We start from the raw sequence: 16,144 nt of genomic DNA, 5'->3' as shown, positions 1-16,144 counted from the left end.
AAGGGGAAGCAGGTTCCCTGCTGAGCAGAGAGCCCGATGTGGGACTCGATCCCAGGACCGTGGGATCATGACCTGAGCTGAAGGCAGAGGCTTAACCCACTGAGCCCCCCCAGGCACCCCTGAGGGAGACACTTAACTAAGACTCCCAGGCGTTCCTGATCATGAACTTTAAAAGAAGGTCAAAACATCCACAATTTTAGCCTTTATAAATTCAACAGTACATTATCAAGTATATACCAATGTATCAACAGTATAGATATTTGATTATATAGGTTATATGAATAGTCCCCAGCAGTGTTTATGCCAATGGAAGTCTGAGTTTTAGGGTCAGTTCTGTCTCTAAACAACCACCTGAGCCACAAAGGCAATCACTTCTCTGGGCTCCAGTTTCTTCATTAAATAAAATAATTTACGGTTAGGATATCTACAACCCAGCAACCATTTTTCTGGATCTACATACAGTTTAATAAACTAAGTTTAAAATATTTTCTACAATTTTTAGGAGTTTTCTTCCATACATCACTTCTCATTGGTTCTATTTGATTTAAGTTAACAGAGAGGGAAAAAAAAAAACATCACCAGTTCATAGAGATTTTATCCACATAAACCTGGAGCAGTTTCATTTATTAAAATATAGGTTTAAAAACAATTTCTCATTTATGTTAAAATAATAAAGAATCAAAATCAAAATACATTTTAGGCATTTTCTTTGCTCTATCTTGCTTTCCTATGGATATATGCATATTGGAAAACATTAAGTAGCAATTCACAAGCAATCACATTTAGATTTATAGACATTTTCAGCTTACTGATAAAAAGATCATTACCTGTGATGGATCATTTGCGGTCAAGTTTCTCCCCAGTACATTTCGTTTCAGTGCAAACCCACTGTTTCTCATCTCCGCTATTAGCTCCGAGGGGTGCATCGATGGCCCTGTTCACAAAAATCGCAGTTTGAATGTATCATTTATATCTCTCTACCTTTTTTGGACTCCACAGTAGGAATGCAGTTGAAGCTTTGTTAAGTAAAATCACAGCTAAATCAACTCAATAATCTTCTGCTGAGCAAATAATCAGATATGATTTTCTAAAACAGCAGTCTGGAGATTCAGAATAGAAAATAATTGCATTTTTCTTTACGTGCTAGGGGATTCTCTTCTTATGTAACTTTGTCACACTGAAAAAGCTACATTTAGATGTTATCTGCTTGGCGGTTTTTAGTATAAAATCAAAGAAAAATGATTAAAAAAACTGCAATTAAACTTTAATAGTTATTCTCGCAGCAAGAATTCAATTTTTAAAAGATACTTTTAAAGGTACCTGAGCAATTTATTATTGTAGTTTCCAATTCAGAATTCCTCCTTATTTATCAAACACCAACACTGAATACACTGCCATGTGGTTGCTAATTATCAACAGAACACACACACCACCAAACATGTATGCATGCATGCACACAACACGCACACTACAGGTCACTATAAAGCACTTCTGTTAATCTCCCAATATACACTCAGAGTCTGAAATGTCTAGTTATCAGTTTGGGATTGTTGACAAACAATTTTAGGCTGGCTATAGGTGTGTGTCTGTGTGTGTTATATTTTTCACAAACTGCTGTTTCTATTTTCGCAAAATCCCAAATTGAAAAGCAAGCTCACATAACTTTTTATGTGGTCACATAATATATTCTAAAGATAAATAATGTGGACCGATAGATACAATTAAAAAATGATTTTAAAAATGTCTGTGATCTTCCCGCAAACATTACGTTTACCATATGGAAGGAGAGACCCTCTCCTCTTTCTTTCATATTATTTCAATTTCATTTTGTTTTCCCTGCTGGTAGCACATTAAGGACAACATTTCAAGAAGCCATGTAAAGCTTCTAGCCTAAGTTATTTATACTGTCTTAAATGAGCTACCCTGGGTAATCTATCCAGAATATAAGGAAGAATAAGGCAGTTCCTGCCAACAAGGAATTCATAAAGGGGGGTAGGGAATAGAAAAAGTTCAAAAAACCGATTCTCTGGTTTTTGTTTTTGTTTTTTAAAGATTTTATTTATCTATCTGACGAGAAAGAGATCACAAGTTAGCAGAGAGGTAGGCAGAGAGACGGGGGGAAGCAGGCTGCCTGATGAGTAGGGAGTCTGATGCCTGGCTTGATACCAGGACCCTGAGACTATGACCTGAGCCGAAGGCAGAAGCTCAACCCACTGAGCCACCTAGGCGCCCCACAGATTCTCTAGTTGTTTGTTTGTTTTTAAGATTTTATTTATTTATTTGACAGACACAGATCACAAGTAGGCAGAGAAGCAGGCTCCCTACTAAGGACCCTGGGATCAAGACCTGAGCTGAAGGCAGACACTTAAATGACTGAGCCACCCAGGCACCCTGATTCTCTAGTTTTTTATTAAATACTTCATCTATTTTTCTTTTCACTGCTTTATTGGTCTTTTACTAGTTATTTGCATGTTCGCCTATATGTTCCCATGGAAAACAAAAGACAATAAAATTCAAATCTGTTCACTTGTCAGTAGCATCTTTGGCTAAAAAATTTGGCTGGAAAAGATCAGGTGTATGTTAGTATCTTTTATTAGGATCTATAGGCTTTACCATTTATTCTATTCATATTATCAACAACTAAAAGTAGGAACTTAATTTTATCAAATAGAAAATGTGCTTTCTGAACTGTCAAAGCTACATTTCCTGGTTAACAACTCTTTTTTTTTTTTTTAAAGATTTTATTTATTTATTTGACACAGAGAGAGAGATCACAAGTAGGCAGAGGCAGGCAGAGAGAGGGGGAAGCAGGCTCCCTGCTGAGCAGAGAGCATGATGTGGGGCTCAATCCCAGGACCCTGAGATCATGACCCGAGTTGAAGGCAGAGGCTTTAACCCACTGAGCCACCCAGGCGCCCCGGTTAACAACTTTTTTTGATGTCAAATGAATTCAGCAAGCAATCATGCTAAAACGTAGGTTAAAAACAACTCCAGTAAAGGGCTAAAGAGTAAAGGGCCAAAGAGCCTGGCCATTATGATGAGAGGTTACTAACTTACCAAAAGATGTGTAATTTTAACAAGAAGTTTTGTTTTGTGTGTGTTTTTTTTTTTTTAAAGATTTTATTTATTTATTTGATAGATAGAGATCACAACTATGCAGAGAGGCAGGCAGAGAGGGGAAAAAAAACAGGCTCCCCGCTGAGCAGGGAGCCTGACTTGGGACTCCATCCCAGGACCCTGGGATCATGACCTGAGCCGAAGGCAGAGGCTTTAACCCACTGAGCCAGCAGGTGCCCCTTAAAAGTGTGTTTTTAAAAAACACGCTTTTTACATTTTCATTATGGTTACAATTACTTTAAGAAAATGATCTCCCTTTAGCCAGTCTGACATTATATAGAAAGAGAACCAAACAGGACTCTTGCAGCATTTATATTGCTCTAAAATGTCAAATGAACTCTGTGTAGTACATGTTTGGCATACACTCCCACACTGTAAGACTAAAAACTCAGGGAACCACCTGACAAACAGTATTCAATAAACCGTAACAATAGCTATATTGTAGCTGCCAGTAGCTATAAAAATGTTTAATTATTTTGACATATTCTTTATAATTAAAAATGCTTTTAATAATATTTCTCAAAATCCAGTCTTATTCATATATATATATTTAAGATTTTATTTATTTGACACAGAGAGAGAGAGAGATCACAAGCAGGCAGAGAGGGGGAAGCAGGTTCCCTGCTGAGCAGAGAGCCGGATGCAGGACCCTGAGCTGAAGACAGAGGCTTAACTGACCCACCCAGGCGCCCCAAGATTTTATTTATTTATTTGACAGAGAGAGACACAGCAAGAGAGGGAATACAAGCAGGGGAAGTGGAAGACAGAGAAGCACACTTCCTGCTGCGCAGGGAGTCCGATGTGGGCTTGATCCCAGGACCCGGGGATTATGACCTGAGCCGAAGGCAATTGCTTGATGACTGAGCCACCCAGGCACCCCTCATATATATTTTTTAATAATACAATATGATTTTATTTTTTTGTCTAACTATGTTCAATGGAGCAAACTAGAAGGAGAAATCACTGTAGGAAACATTAATCTAGAGGAGTGGATAGTTTATATGCTCTTATATTTAAACTATTTTCCAATACAGCCTTTTCCTTAATGTTGGCAACACATTTTGTTTTTCCTTTAGCTGGCATATTTTACTTATTTTTGAATATTTTTATTTAAATTCAATTAATTAACATATAATATTAGTTTCAGAGGTAGAGGTCAGTAATTCATCAGTCTTATATAATACCCAGTACTCATTACATCAAGTGCCCTCCTTTTTTTTTTTTTTTTTAAAGATTTTATTTATTTATTTGACAGAGAGAGATCACAAGCAGGCAGAGAGAGGAAGGGAAGCAGGCCCCCTACTGAGCAGAGAGCCCGATGTGGGACTTGATCCCAGGACCCCGAGATCATGACCAGAGCCGAAGGTAGTGGCTTAACCCACTAAGCCACCCAGGCGCCCCTCAAGTGCCCTCCTTAATGTCCCTCACCCAGTTACCCATATCCTCACCCCCCTTTCATATATTCTTATACTTAAACCTTCTACATCAAAAGTTCCGGGTTTAGAAGATGTGACAAGTCAGGTTTAATTAAGATATATTTAGCAAGATACCTTTATACTTTCCTGTTGTGACAGTGGCTATGAAGATTTAAACTGACAGAAATGACTCCAGCTCTCTGAGAACTCAAAATTAGTTGATATAACAGATTATATAGATATGTTGAAAAAATAGATTTTACAAATATACTCAAAATGCAAAATGACTACTTTCATGTATAGTGCCTTAATAATTTAAATTACAACTGGATTTGGGACTCAGGAATGTTTGGTTTGCTCTTAGATTTGCTATGGTTGAAGAATTCTAGAGAATTCAGGAAAAGGGCTTTTGTTTTAAAATGTCGATTTGTGAAGGCTCTTTTCTAGAGTACTTCAGTCAGGCTGCATTAAACATCTAGAGCACGAAAACCAATGTTAGAACTTAGAAAAGCAGATCCACTGAAGAAACCGTTTTCAACATTCACTGATTCTGCAATTAGACCTAGACTATTTTCTACTAGAAAAATACCTTGAAGTCGGAATCTCAGGTAAAAAAAATCCCAGAAGGTGAATTACATTATAGAAAATCATGTTTGTAAAAGGCCTAATTTATTCATTTAGAGCATTCCTTTTTATAGAACTAAGCAAAAGTAATGGAAGGTAAAAAATATTCCATAGTAAAACAGATGTTTTATCAGAGAATTATATAGGAAGTCAAAAGTTCTGGCATGAGAAAGGCCACATCACTGACTTCACAATTAGACAGCAGTCCCAAGTGACTCCCATAAATGGCACAGGAGAGAGCTAAATGCTTTGGGTTTCACTGCTAGCACTAGGTCCATCTGTTCTTCCCAAATGGGAAGATATATCTTCCTTTCAAAGTTCATCATTCCTTTCAAATGAAACATTCTACAGTTTCATGGTATTTGGCGGGAGTAGGGAGGGCCCTGAACTATGCCTTAGGTAAGGTTGTATTACAAATGCCTTTTACTCCTTCCCCTAAATTTAACACATTAATTTATGGGATGTTACTGTTTGCTGAAACTATGTGCTATTCCTAAAGTGAATATAGTTTTGTTTGCTATTAGTGTGGTGATGGGGCGCCTGGGTGGCACAGTCAGAGCTCCTGACTCTTAGCTTCCACCTGGGTGGTGATCTCAGTGTGGCTGACTTCCTGTGTTGGACTCGGGCTCAGCGCAGAATCAGCTTGGGATTTCCTCTCCTTCTGTGCCTCCTGCTGGTGCTCTCTACAGTAAATCTTAAAAATAAATAAATAAATGAAGTGGTGGGGCGCCAAAGTGGCTCAGTCAGGAATAGTGTCTGTTGATTTCAGCTCAGGTCATGATCTTGGGGTTGTGAGATAGAGCCCTCTGTGCTGAGCATGGAATCTACTCCAGGTTCTCTCCCTCTCCCTCCCCCTCTGCGCTCCCCCCTGCTCACTTCATTCTCTAAAATTTATAAATAAAATCTTAAAAAAATAAAGTGGTGATTTTTTCCTTCTCATTGTGTATTTTAACTTTGTTACACAGTGAAAATCTTCAAACCTAGCGAGAATAATGTAGTAAGTCCTATGTACTCCTTACAGAGCTTCAACAATTAACAGTGTTTTGTCATTCTTATCACTTCCAACATCCTTTTTTTTTTTAAAAGATTTTATTTATTTATTTGAGAGAGAGAAGCAAGCATAGCAGGGGGAGAGGTGAGGGAGAGAGAAAGGGAAAAGCAGACTCTCTGGTGAGCAGGGAGCCAATGCGGGACTTGATCCCAGGACCCCAGAATCATGACCTGAGCTGAAGGCAGACGCTTAACTGAGTCACCCAGGCGTCCATCCTTTCTTTCTTTTTTGACAGTTATTGACAGAGATTTGATAAACCTAGATTTTATTTGACAGAGATAAAATCTCAAGTATCACTTTAGTATTTAATCACTAATAAACAGGGAGAATTTCTTAAAAATAAAACCCTAACAACACCTTTACTACACCTGTCCATACTGACATTTTGAAAAAAATCATCTGATACCCAGTTAACATTCAGGTTGTCAAAAGTATTTTCACAGTTGGGTCTGTCCAGATTAGGATCCAAACAAGTTCCACACACAGCACCTAGTTCATGTATCTCTTAAATCTCTCTCTTTTTAAACTGAGGTGTAAGTGATACAGTGCTTGCTTCGGCAGCTCATATACTAAAAATGAGGTGTGAAGTGACACATACCTTAAGTCTGTTTTAATCTAATAGAAATTTAATATAATAGAAAGCTACCCCCACTCCCTACCTGCTTTCATTTGCTGAGAAAATGGGGTCATTTGTCCTATAAATTTCCCATGTTCTGGACAGTGATGTCATTTAATGTTCTTCTAGTCACAGTATTTCCACAAGCTGGCAGTAAGATCTAGATGCGTATTAAATTATTCTGGCATTTTATACCATATACTTTGGAGGAATACACAGAAAATCTTCTTAAATTTAGATTTAGAAAAATGACACTTGAAACAAACATATTTCTGGCTAATGAACTAGACTAAGGAAAAAAGGCTGCGACTTCAACACAGTATGTTTACTGTTATCACGTAGTCATAGTGACAATAGTAAACCTTAAAAATATGTGTTTTAAAATAAACCCCAAACATTATCACAAATAAAATATATTATGATTCTTATTTCCATGAAAGTACAACCTTTCTTTCCTAAAATTAAACTGTGTCTAGTAAAAAAGCCACTCCCTGTTACTAAATGTACAAAGGACAAACAGAGACACTAGTTATAGTACACGACTGAGAGGGAGATCTGGGATAGTGGGAATTATCAAGAATTTTATATATGATTTCTAGTATTACCTAACCCTTTTGCTTTTAAGAAAGCTTATAGAAAGTTATCTTAAAAAAAGGCTGAAAAAGGGGGCACAGTAGGAACATGCAGCACAAGTCCCAGGGAAAAAGTGAACAAAGCTATTAATAAAGTGTGTGGGTGATTTTTATTTATATAGATGAGAATGTTTTATGTATGATTTTCTAAAGGTTATGCAAGAACCAATTGTACTGAATTGCAATAAAACTGCTCCATACTGGGAATTTTCCTGACACACTGCCAGTTCAGCTTAGTGGAGGCTGGAAACAATAGGGTTTCTTATTGCCCTTATCCCAAGTTCATACTGAAGACAGCTAATTTGATCTATATTAAAACATACAATGTAAAAGAAAAATTAAACATTTCATTTTAGTCTGCGTGTCTAGAAAATACACAAAAACAAGGAAAAATAAAACCTCTCTTATTGTATGCCAGTAAAGAACACTATTTATTTAAAAAAAAAATCTTTCCTTAATAGAATAGTTAAAAATATGACTTACATGTGATTATATCTTCAACTTAAGTTATATGCAAATATTTTAGTGATGATACATCCAGTGATAATAAAGTGAATTCATAGTCCATAGAAAACTAAGAAAAATAATTTGTGCTGTGATGAACATGAAGTATTAGAAGTTAGCACCATGTTTTAATTAAATTTTAAGACTATGAATGTTCCTGAGAGAGAATGAGAGCTCTTGAGAATTATTCATCCATGAACCTCAAAAACATTATGTTGAGTCAAAGAAATCAGATACAAAAAATACATATGATTCCATTTATATGAAGTTAATGAACAGGTAAAAGTAACATATGAGATTAAAAATTAGAAGAGCAGTTATGGGTGGAGGAGGCTGACTAGGCAAGGGACAGAAGTGTATTTTCTAGGTTATGGCAATACTGTGCTCTATATCTTATCAGAGACATTGGTTACATACAACTGTCAGACTCAAACTCTAGACTTAAGGGGCACCTGGGTGGCTCAGTGGGTTAAAGCCTCTGCCTTCGGCTCAGGTCATGATCCCAGGGTCCTGGGATCGAGCCCCACATCGGGTTCTCTGCTCAGCGGGGAGCCTGCTTCCTCCTCTTTCTCTCTGCCTGCCCCTCTGCCTACTTGTGATCTCTGTCAAATAAATAAATAAAATCTTAAAAAAAAAAAAAACTCTACACTTAAGAAGCAACACATTTTATTTTTATTTCTTTATATAAGATTTTATTTATTTATTTGATAGAGAGAAACACAGCGAGAGAGGGACCACAAGCACAGGGAGGGGGAGAGGAAGAAGCAGGCTCCCCATTGAGCAGGGAGCCCCAAGCAGGGCTTGATCCCAGGACCTTGGGATCATGACCTGAGCTGAAGGCAGATGCTTAATGACTGAGCCACCCTGGTACCCCAAGAAGCAGTGCATTTTAAAGAAAGTTATACATAATATTTTAAACCAGTCAACAGCAAATACTCAATGACCATGTTATTATAGACTTTCACTACATTTCTATATTACATCTCTAACTATGGAGAGAGCCCGGCACAGGAAATTTCAACTAATGCATCCCTACTATATAACACATTAAGTGATTTATTTTTTATTTTTTGTAAAGATTTTGTTTATTTGACATAGAGACAGCGAGAACAGGAACACAAGCAGGGGGAGTGGGAGAGGGAAAGCAGGCTTCCCGCCGAGCAGAGAGCCCAACGTGGGGCTTGATCCCAGAACCCTGGGATCATGACCTGAGCAGAAGGCAGATGCTTAATGATTGAGCCACCCAAGTGCTCCAGAAAGTGGTTTTAAAAATCAGTATGTATTAATGAGAGATTATTTTATTTCATTAGGCCTCTTAGCGATAGAGAATGGAGAACTCAGTTTTTGCCTTCAAGCTTATAATCTTTGGGGGAACACCAGTTCATATCAAATAATGGGTAAAAAATAAATTATAAATCTGTGTTATGAGTTATATTCAGAAAAGATGTAAACTGTACAAGGCACTGGGATACAAAGGTAAGTAAGATACAGTCCCTAATTCAGAAAAACTTAGACTTTTTCAGGAAAGAAGAAGAAACTGTTTGGTTTTCAAACTCTCATATGAATTAGGAAAAGTAGGACTTTCTAAATGAGTGGAACATGATGAAGGTTGTTAACTTCATTAAGTTTGGTAAATTAACATTTACTAGGTGGACTACATTTCACTCATTTTCCTTTTCCAGGTAATCACTAGCTAACTTCCTTTACTTGAACATGGTAGACCTTGAGTAGATAGAATGATGTTAGTAGGAAGAATCATGTAATAGAGTTATGACTGTGATCGGAGAATCTTTTTATTTTTAAAGACTTTATTTATTTATTTGACAGACAAAGATCACAAGTAGGCAGAGAGGCAGGCAGAGAGAGGGTGGAAGCAGGCTTCCCCGCTGAGCAGAGAGCCCGATTCGGGGTTCAATCCCAGGACCCTGAGATCATGACCTGAGCCGAAGGCATAGGCTTAACCCACTTAGCCACCCAGGTGCCCCTGTGATCTGAGAATCTTAATACCCCTTGGAGATTACGGAAAGCATAGCCCCCACTGCCCCCACACATCCCTTTACAGAGCAGAGTCATTTATTGATAGAACAGGATTACAATTAATTTGTTAATGTCAATGGACTTTCAATACCTAGTCACAGTAACAACAAATTTAAGCACTGAATTACAATTAGTGCTTAGAAGTAGTTAGAAATGCTTAACCATTGGTAATCACTTAAAATAAAATAGTCAAAATTTAAAGTATTAGTCAAGAGCACCGGGCACCTGCGTAGCTCAAATGGTTAAGCATCTGCCTTCGGCTCAGGTCATGATGTCAGGGTCCTGGGATGGAGTCCCACATTTGGCTCCCTGCCCAGCAGGGAGCCAGCTTCTCTCTCTCCCTCTACTACTCGCTCTTGCTCTGTCAAATAAATAAATAAAATCTTTAAAAAAAAAAAAAAAGAGCACCCTTTTGACTTTTGAAGCACTATGACTTACAAGTTTTACTGAATTATCTCTTCAATGTCAATATTTCTTTTCAGCTAATTAGCTTCCACCTGCATTTAAAAAAAAAAAAAAATGGTTCCCAACTGATCAACTACATAAAGGAGAGAAATGGTGCCTAACTTCACTTCTTTATTTTGACATCAATCCTTTATTTATTAGTTTTTAATATCTGCCTACTTTAGGAGTTTAGTTTTTTTTTTTAAGTAGATTACATACCCAATGTGGGCTTGAAATTATGACCCTGAAAACTGCATGTTCTACTGACTGAGCCAGCCAGGTATTCCCAGGAGCTTGGCTTTAATAAGATTCTGGTAACACAAACACTTTTTCTGCAGTAGAATTATGTTGGAGAATTAAACAAGCAGAAGGCAGAAGATGTAGGTCTATCTTAGTAGCTATGCTGGTAGGATTCAACTTCTTCAAGGAGTTGCATAAGGTAACTCCGTAACAGATCCAGGGAGATTTGCCAGATGGGCAACTGAGCTTATCATCTTTCTTTCTACAGAAAGTCCCTCTAGCATGCCTCCTATGTATCTTTCTGGCAAAGATTATGATTAATTATTTTGTGAAATTTCCCAAACATATTCTCAAGTGGCAAAATGTTTTCAACATAAAAAGTTGATGAAGGGGCACCTGGGTGGTGCAGTCAGTTGGATGTCTAACTCTTGGTTTTGGCTTAGGTGGTGATCTCAGAGTCATTGGATTGAGCCCCACATTGGGCTCAACGTGGAGTAGGCCTGGGTTACTCTCTAACCTCTGCCCCTCCTATCTGCTCTCTCCCGTGTGCACGCTCATGCTTGCTCCCTCTCTCTCTCGTGTTCTCTCTAAAATAAATGAATAAGGGGCACCTGGGTGGCTCAGTCATTAAGCGGCTGTCTTCTGCTCATGTCATGATCCCAGAGTCCTGGGATCAAGCCCTGCAATGGGCTCACTGCTCAGCGGGAAGCCTGTTCTCCCTCTTCCACTCCCCCTGCTTGAATTCTCTCTCTTGCTGTCTCTCTCCCTCTCTGTCAAACAAATAAAATCTTTAAAAAATCAATCAACCAATCTTTTTTAAAAAAGGCTGATGAAAAGACAAAGAGCAGCATATGGAAGCTCTGTTGTGGAAAACTTCTATTAGTGCTGTGGTTTAGTGTAACATTCTTCATGGAAATTAAATCAAGAGTTAGGGAAAATTAGGTAAGGAACAGAGCATTCATAGGCAAACAAATTTCTGTAGTAAGTGTAATATGTTACATATAATAGTATGTTCCTCAATTTAAGCTATTTATTCATTTTCATACTAAATGAAACACACTAAAAACCATGGAGTAGACAGAACTCATAGAGACATGTGAAACATACCTAACATCATTTTAGCCATTTGTGGTATGACTGGTTCTGAGACTTAGACATCATATAGAAAAAGAAATTCTGTATTTGTCAAACCATCCAGTGGCATGCTTTTGAATCTGAAATTTATTTTCATTAAAAATGTGAAATTTGCCATATTATATGCAGTTCTAAATATTTTTAAAATTATAGCTAAGTTAAAAAAATGGCAGAACTTTAAATATATAGCAACTTAAGCCTAAAAAACCAAAAGTCAAATAATTAGTACAATATGAAACTAATGTTAGCGAATCTGGGCTCAATGTTTACTCACTACTATGCTGCTTTAACAACTTTTAGATTTTGGTACAATATATGAAGAGCTTGAAAGTCCTCCCATCCTTACAACAACAAAGAGCTGAAAAAACTGAAAATCAACAAATCTTCTTAGAGGTATTAGAGAATTGAGGCCACAAGGTAAACACTGCTTCCAAAACAGGAGAGACAGGCAATACAGAGAATCACAGTTTAACAGGATCAGAAACCACCAGCGGAGTCAGCAACTACTAACATCCTTAAAAGAATAATATACTATTGTTGGACTGAGCATGGACTAGCCTGAGAACTAAAACACTTTAATGAGTTTTACTTCCAGAAGCCTCACAAGGTTCGCACTGTGAATATAGTCCCCCTGTGCTTACCTTCCAACAGTATGCAGGGAAAGTAACCATTTTGAAAGTATGCCCAGAGTATTTTGTTATCCTGAACATATGCTTATTCTCAAGGGAGATTATTTTACCAGAGCCTAACCTACATGGAAAAAAAAAAAGAAGCTGTGAAGTAGGGAAAAAAGCCTGAGAAGCACCTGTTAAGGTTATAGCTCAGAAGCATAGGCTCACTAAAAGAGTGAGACTCAGGAGTATGTGATTCCTCAGTTGAAGGAGACCTTGATCTTGGGACATGAGTTTGAGCCCCATGGTGGGTGTAACAATTACTTAAATAAATAAATAAAAATAAACCTTAAAAAGGCAAGGAATGAGGCTTAGTCATAGGGTTATAGAATGATCCCCTCCCCCCACATTATCACCATATCAACAGGGCTCCTGTAGAGGGTACCTGTAGAGGAGATCACAACTGAAGCAAGGCTCAGAGTCTTATGTGTTATAAAGAAACAGTCTGTAGGGAAATCAAAAGATAATGGGGGAAACAAAAACAATGACACCAGAGGAAATTTAAGACCCTGACATCTACAGCTACAACAAATTGTAAATACAACGTAACTTCTAGCCAGATAAACATAAGACCTCACACTAAAGACCTATTTACCTCAGTTTCATCTACCTGATACTACATCATGTCCAGCTTTCAACAAAAAAGTTACAAGTATGCTAAAAGACAAAGCAAGTATCAGAATCAGACTTAGCTATGATGGAAATTCTGGACGTATCCAATTGGGAATTTAAAATAAGATGAATATGCTAAAGGCTCTAATGGACAACACGGAAAAACAGATGGGTAATATAATAAGCAGAGATAGAAACAATCTATAAGCAGGGATAGAAATAAGCAAAAGGAAATGCTAGAAATAAAAAAACATTAACAGAAATGAAGAATGCCCTTGATGAGCTCATCAGCAGACTGGACATGCCTGAGTAAAGAATCAGTGAGTTTTAAGATATGTCAACAGGAACTTCTCAAACTGAAAGCAAAGGGAAAAAAAAAAAAAAAGAAAAAAAAGAACAGAAAAGAAAACCAGAATGTTCAAAAACTGTGGGACAATTACAAAAGATAAAACATATACACAACAGGAATACCAGAAGAAGAAGAGAGAAAAGACAGATAAAAGAAGAAATACCTGACCTGGATGAGAGATCCCAAAACTAAGACAGACAACAAACCACAGATTCAGGAAGCTCAGAGATCACCAAGCATAATGAATACCAAAGAATCTACACCTATAGCATACTCAAACTGTAGAAAATCAAAGACAAAGTCTTGAAAGATGCCAGAGAGGGGGAAAAAATTACCTAGAAAGGAAAAAAGATAAAAAAATTACATCATGCTTCTCTTAAAAAACCATGCAAGGAACAGGACAGTGAAGTATTTAGTGTTGAAAGATAAACCTACCAACACTGAATTCTGTAACCAGTGCAACTGTCCTTCCAAAGTGAAGGAGAGGGCGCCTGGGTGGCTCAGTGGGTTAAGCCGCTGCCTTCGGCTCAGGTCATGATCTCAGGGTCCTGGGATCGAGTCCCACATCGGGCTCTCTGCTCAGCAGGGGGCCTGCTTCCCTTCCTCTCTCTCTGCCTGCCTCTCTGCCTACTTGTGATCTCTCTCTGTCAAATAAATAAATAAAATCTTAAAAAAAAAAAAAAAGTAGTTTTTCTATGCCCAGTGTGGTGTTTGAACTCACGGTCCTGAGAAAGAGTCACGCCCTACTGACTGAGGCAGTCAGGAACCCAACAAACCTACTTTAAATATAAAGACATAAGGGTGCCTGGGTGGCTCAGTCAGTTGATGGTCTGCCTTCAGCTCTGGTCATGATCCCAGGGTCCTGGGATTGAGCCCTGAATCAGGCTCCCTCCTCAGAAGAGAGCCTCCTTCTCCCTCTCTCTGTGCTGCTCTCCCTGCTTCGCTTGCTTACTTTCTGTCAAATACATAAAAAATAAAATCTTTAAAATGTATGTGTGTATGTATGTGTATGAAACAGTTTTAGAAACAGACAAATCCACTATTATAGTTGGAGACTTCAATGCCCCTCTATCAGAAGTGGACAGATCCAGTGGACAAAAAAAATCAGGATACAGCTGAATGGAACAGCATCTATCCTTCACATGGATCCAGTTGACATCTATAGAATACCTTACCCAACAATAGCAGAATACACATTCTTCTTAAGCTCATAGGGAACATTCAACAAGACAGACCTCATTCTGGGCTATATAACATAACTTAACATATGTAAAAGAATAGAGGTCATACAAACAATCCTCTTAGACCAAATGGAATTAAACTAGAAATCAGTAACAGAAAGAAAGTCAGAAAATCCCAATGTATTTGGAGATCAAACAACACACTTCTAAATAACATATGGGTTGAGGGAGTCTCAGGGGAAATTTTATTTCACTTTTTTAAAGATTTTATTTATTTATTTGACACAGAAACAGAGACAGCGAGAGAGGGAATATAAGCAGGAGGAATGGGAGAGGGAGAAGCAGGCTTCCCGTTGAGCAGGGAGCCCAACGTGGGGCTCGATCCCAGGACCCCGGGATCATGACCTGAGCTGAAGGCAGACTTTTAATGACTGAGCCACCCAGGCGTCCCTCAAGAGAAACTTTAAAATACTGTGAACTAAATGAAAATACAACTGCTGAGTAATAAAAAACCTTGGTTGGACTTTGTCCCCAGCTCCTGGGCAGAAGGCTCTAAATCTTTGACTTTGTGTGTGTGTGTGTGTGTGTGCATGCGTGTGTGCACGAATGCAAGTGAGGGGGTGGCAGAAGGGGAAGGAGAGGGACAAGCAAACTCCACGCTGAGCACAGAGCTTGGTATCGGGCTCAATATCATGACCCTGAGATCATGACCTGAGCTGAAACCAAGAGTAGGACCCTTAACTGACTGAGCCACCCGGGCACCCCAGGTTGCATTTTAATTTTATTGTTTCCTTCACTGTGCAGAAGTTTTTACCTTGATGAAGACCCAAAATTTCATGTATGTTTTTGTTTCCCATGCCTCCAGAGATGTGTCTAGTAAGATGTTGCTATGGCCAGGTCAAAAAGGTTGCTGCCTATGTTCTCCTCTAGGATTTGCATGTTTTCCCGTCCACATTTAGGTCTTCCATCCATTTCGAATTTATTTTTGTGTATGATGTAAGAAAGTTGTCCAGTTTAATTCTTTTGCATGTAGCTGTCCAGTTTTCCCAAAGCCACGTGTTGAAGACTGTCTTTTTTTCCACTGGATATTCTTTCCTGCTTTGTCAAAGATTAGTTGATACAGTTGTGGATCCATTTCTGGGTTTTCTACTGTGTTCCACTAATCTATGGGTCTGTTTTTGTGCCAGTACCATACTGTCTTGAGCACTACAGCTTTGTAATATAGTTTGAAGTACGGAATTGTGATGCCTCCAGCTTTGCTTTTCTTTTTCAAGATTGATATGACTATTTGGGGTCTTTTCTGGATCCATACAAATTTTAGGACTGTTTGTTATAGCTCTGTGAAAAATGCTGATGGTGTTTTCATAGGGATTACATTAAATGTGTAGACTGCTTTGGGTAGTACAGACATATTAACATATTTGTTCTTTTAATCCATGAGCATGGAATGTCTTTCCATTTCTTTGTGTCATCTTCAATTTCTTTCATAAGTGTTCTATAGTTTTCAGAGTACAGAT

The 16,144-nt window shown here is 38.1% G+C and overlaps 1 protein-coding gene across 1 annotated transcript in view; it reads right to left on the bottom strand.

Moving 5' to 3' along the window:
* Positions 1-16,144, bottom strand: part of CIR1 (corepressor interacting with RBPJ, CIR1) — a 40,158-nt gene that overhangs the window by 3,388 nt on the left and 20,626 nt on the right. Inside the window, exon 8 of the mRNA XM_004774365.3 lies at positions 828-934. Coding sequence (XP_004774422.3) covers positions 828-934 — 107 coding nt within the window. The remainder of the gene's footprint in view (positions 1-827; positions 935-16,144) is intronic.

The sequence above is a fragment of the Mustela putorius genome, unplaced genomic scaffold (assembly GCF_011764305.1).
Source record: "Mustela putorius furo isolate JIRA1106 unplaced genomic scaffold, ASM1176430v1.1 tig00003869_pilon_pilon_pilon, whole genome shotgun sequence".
Lineage (NCBI taxonomy): Eukaryota > Metazoa > Chordata > Mammalia > Carnivora > Mustelidae > Mustela > Mustela putorius.
This window is presented reverse-complemented; position numbering and strand designations above follow the sequence as displayed.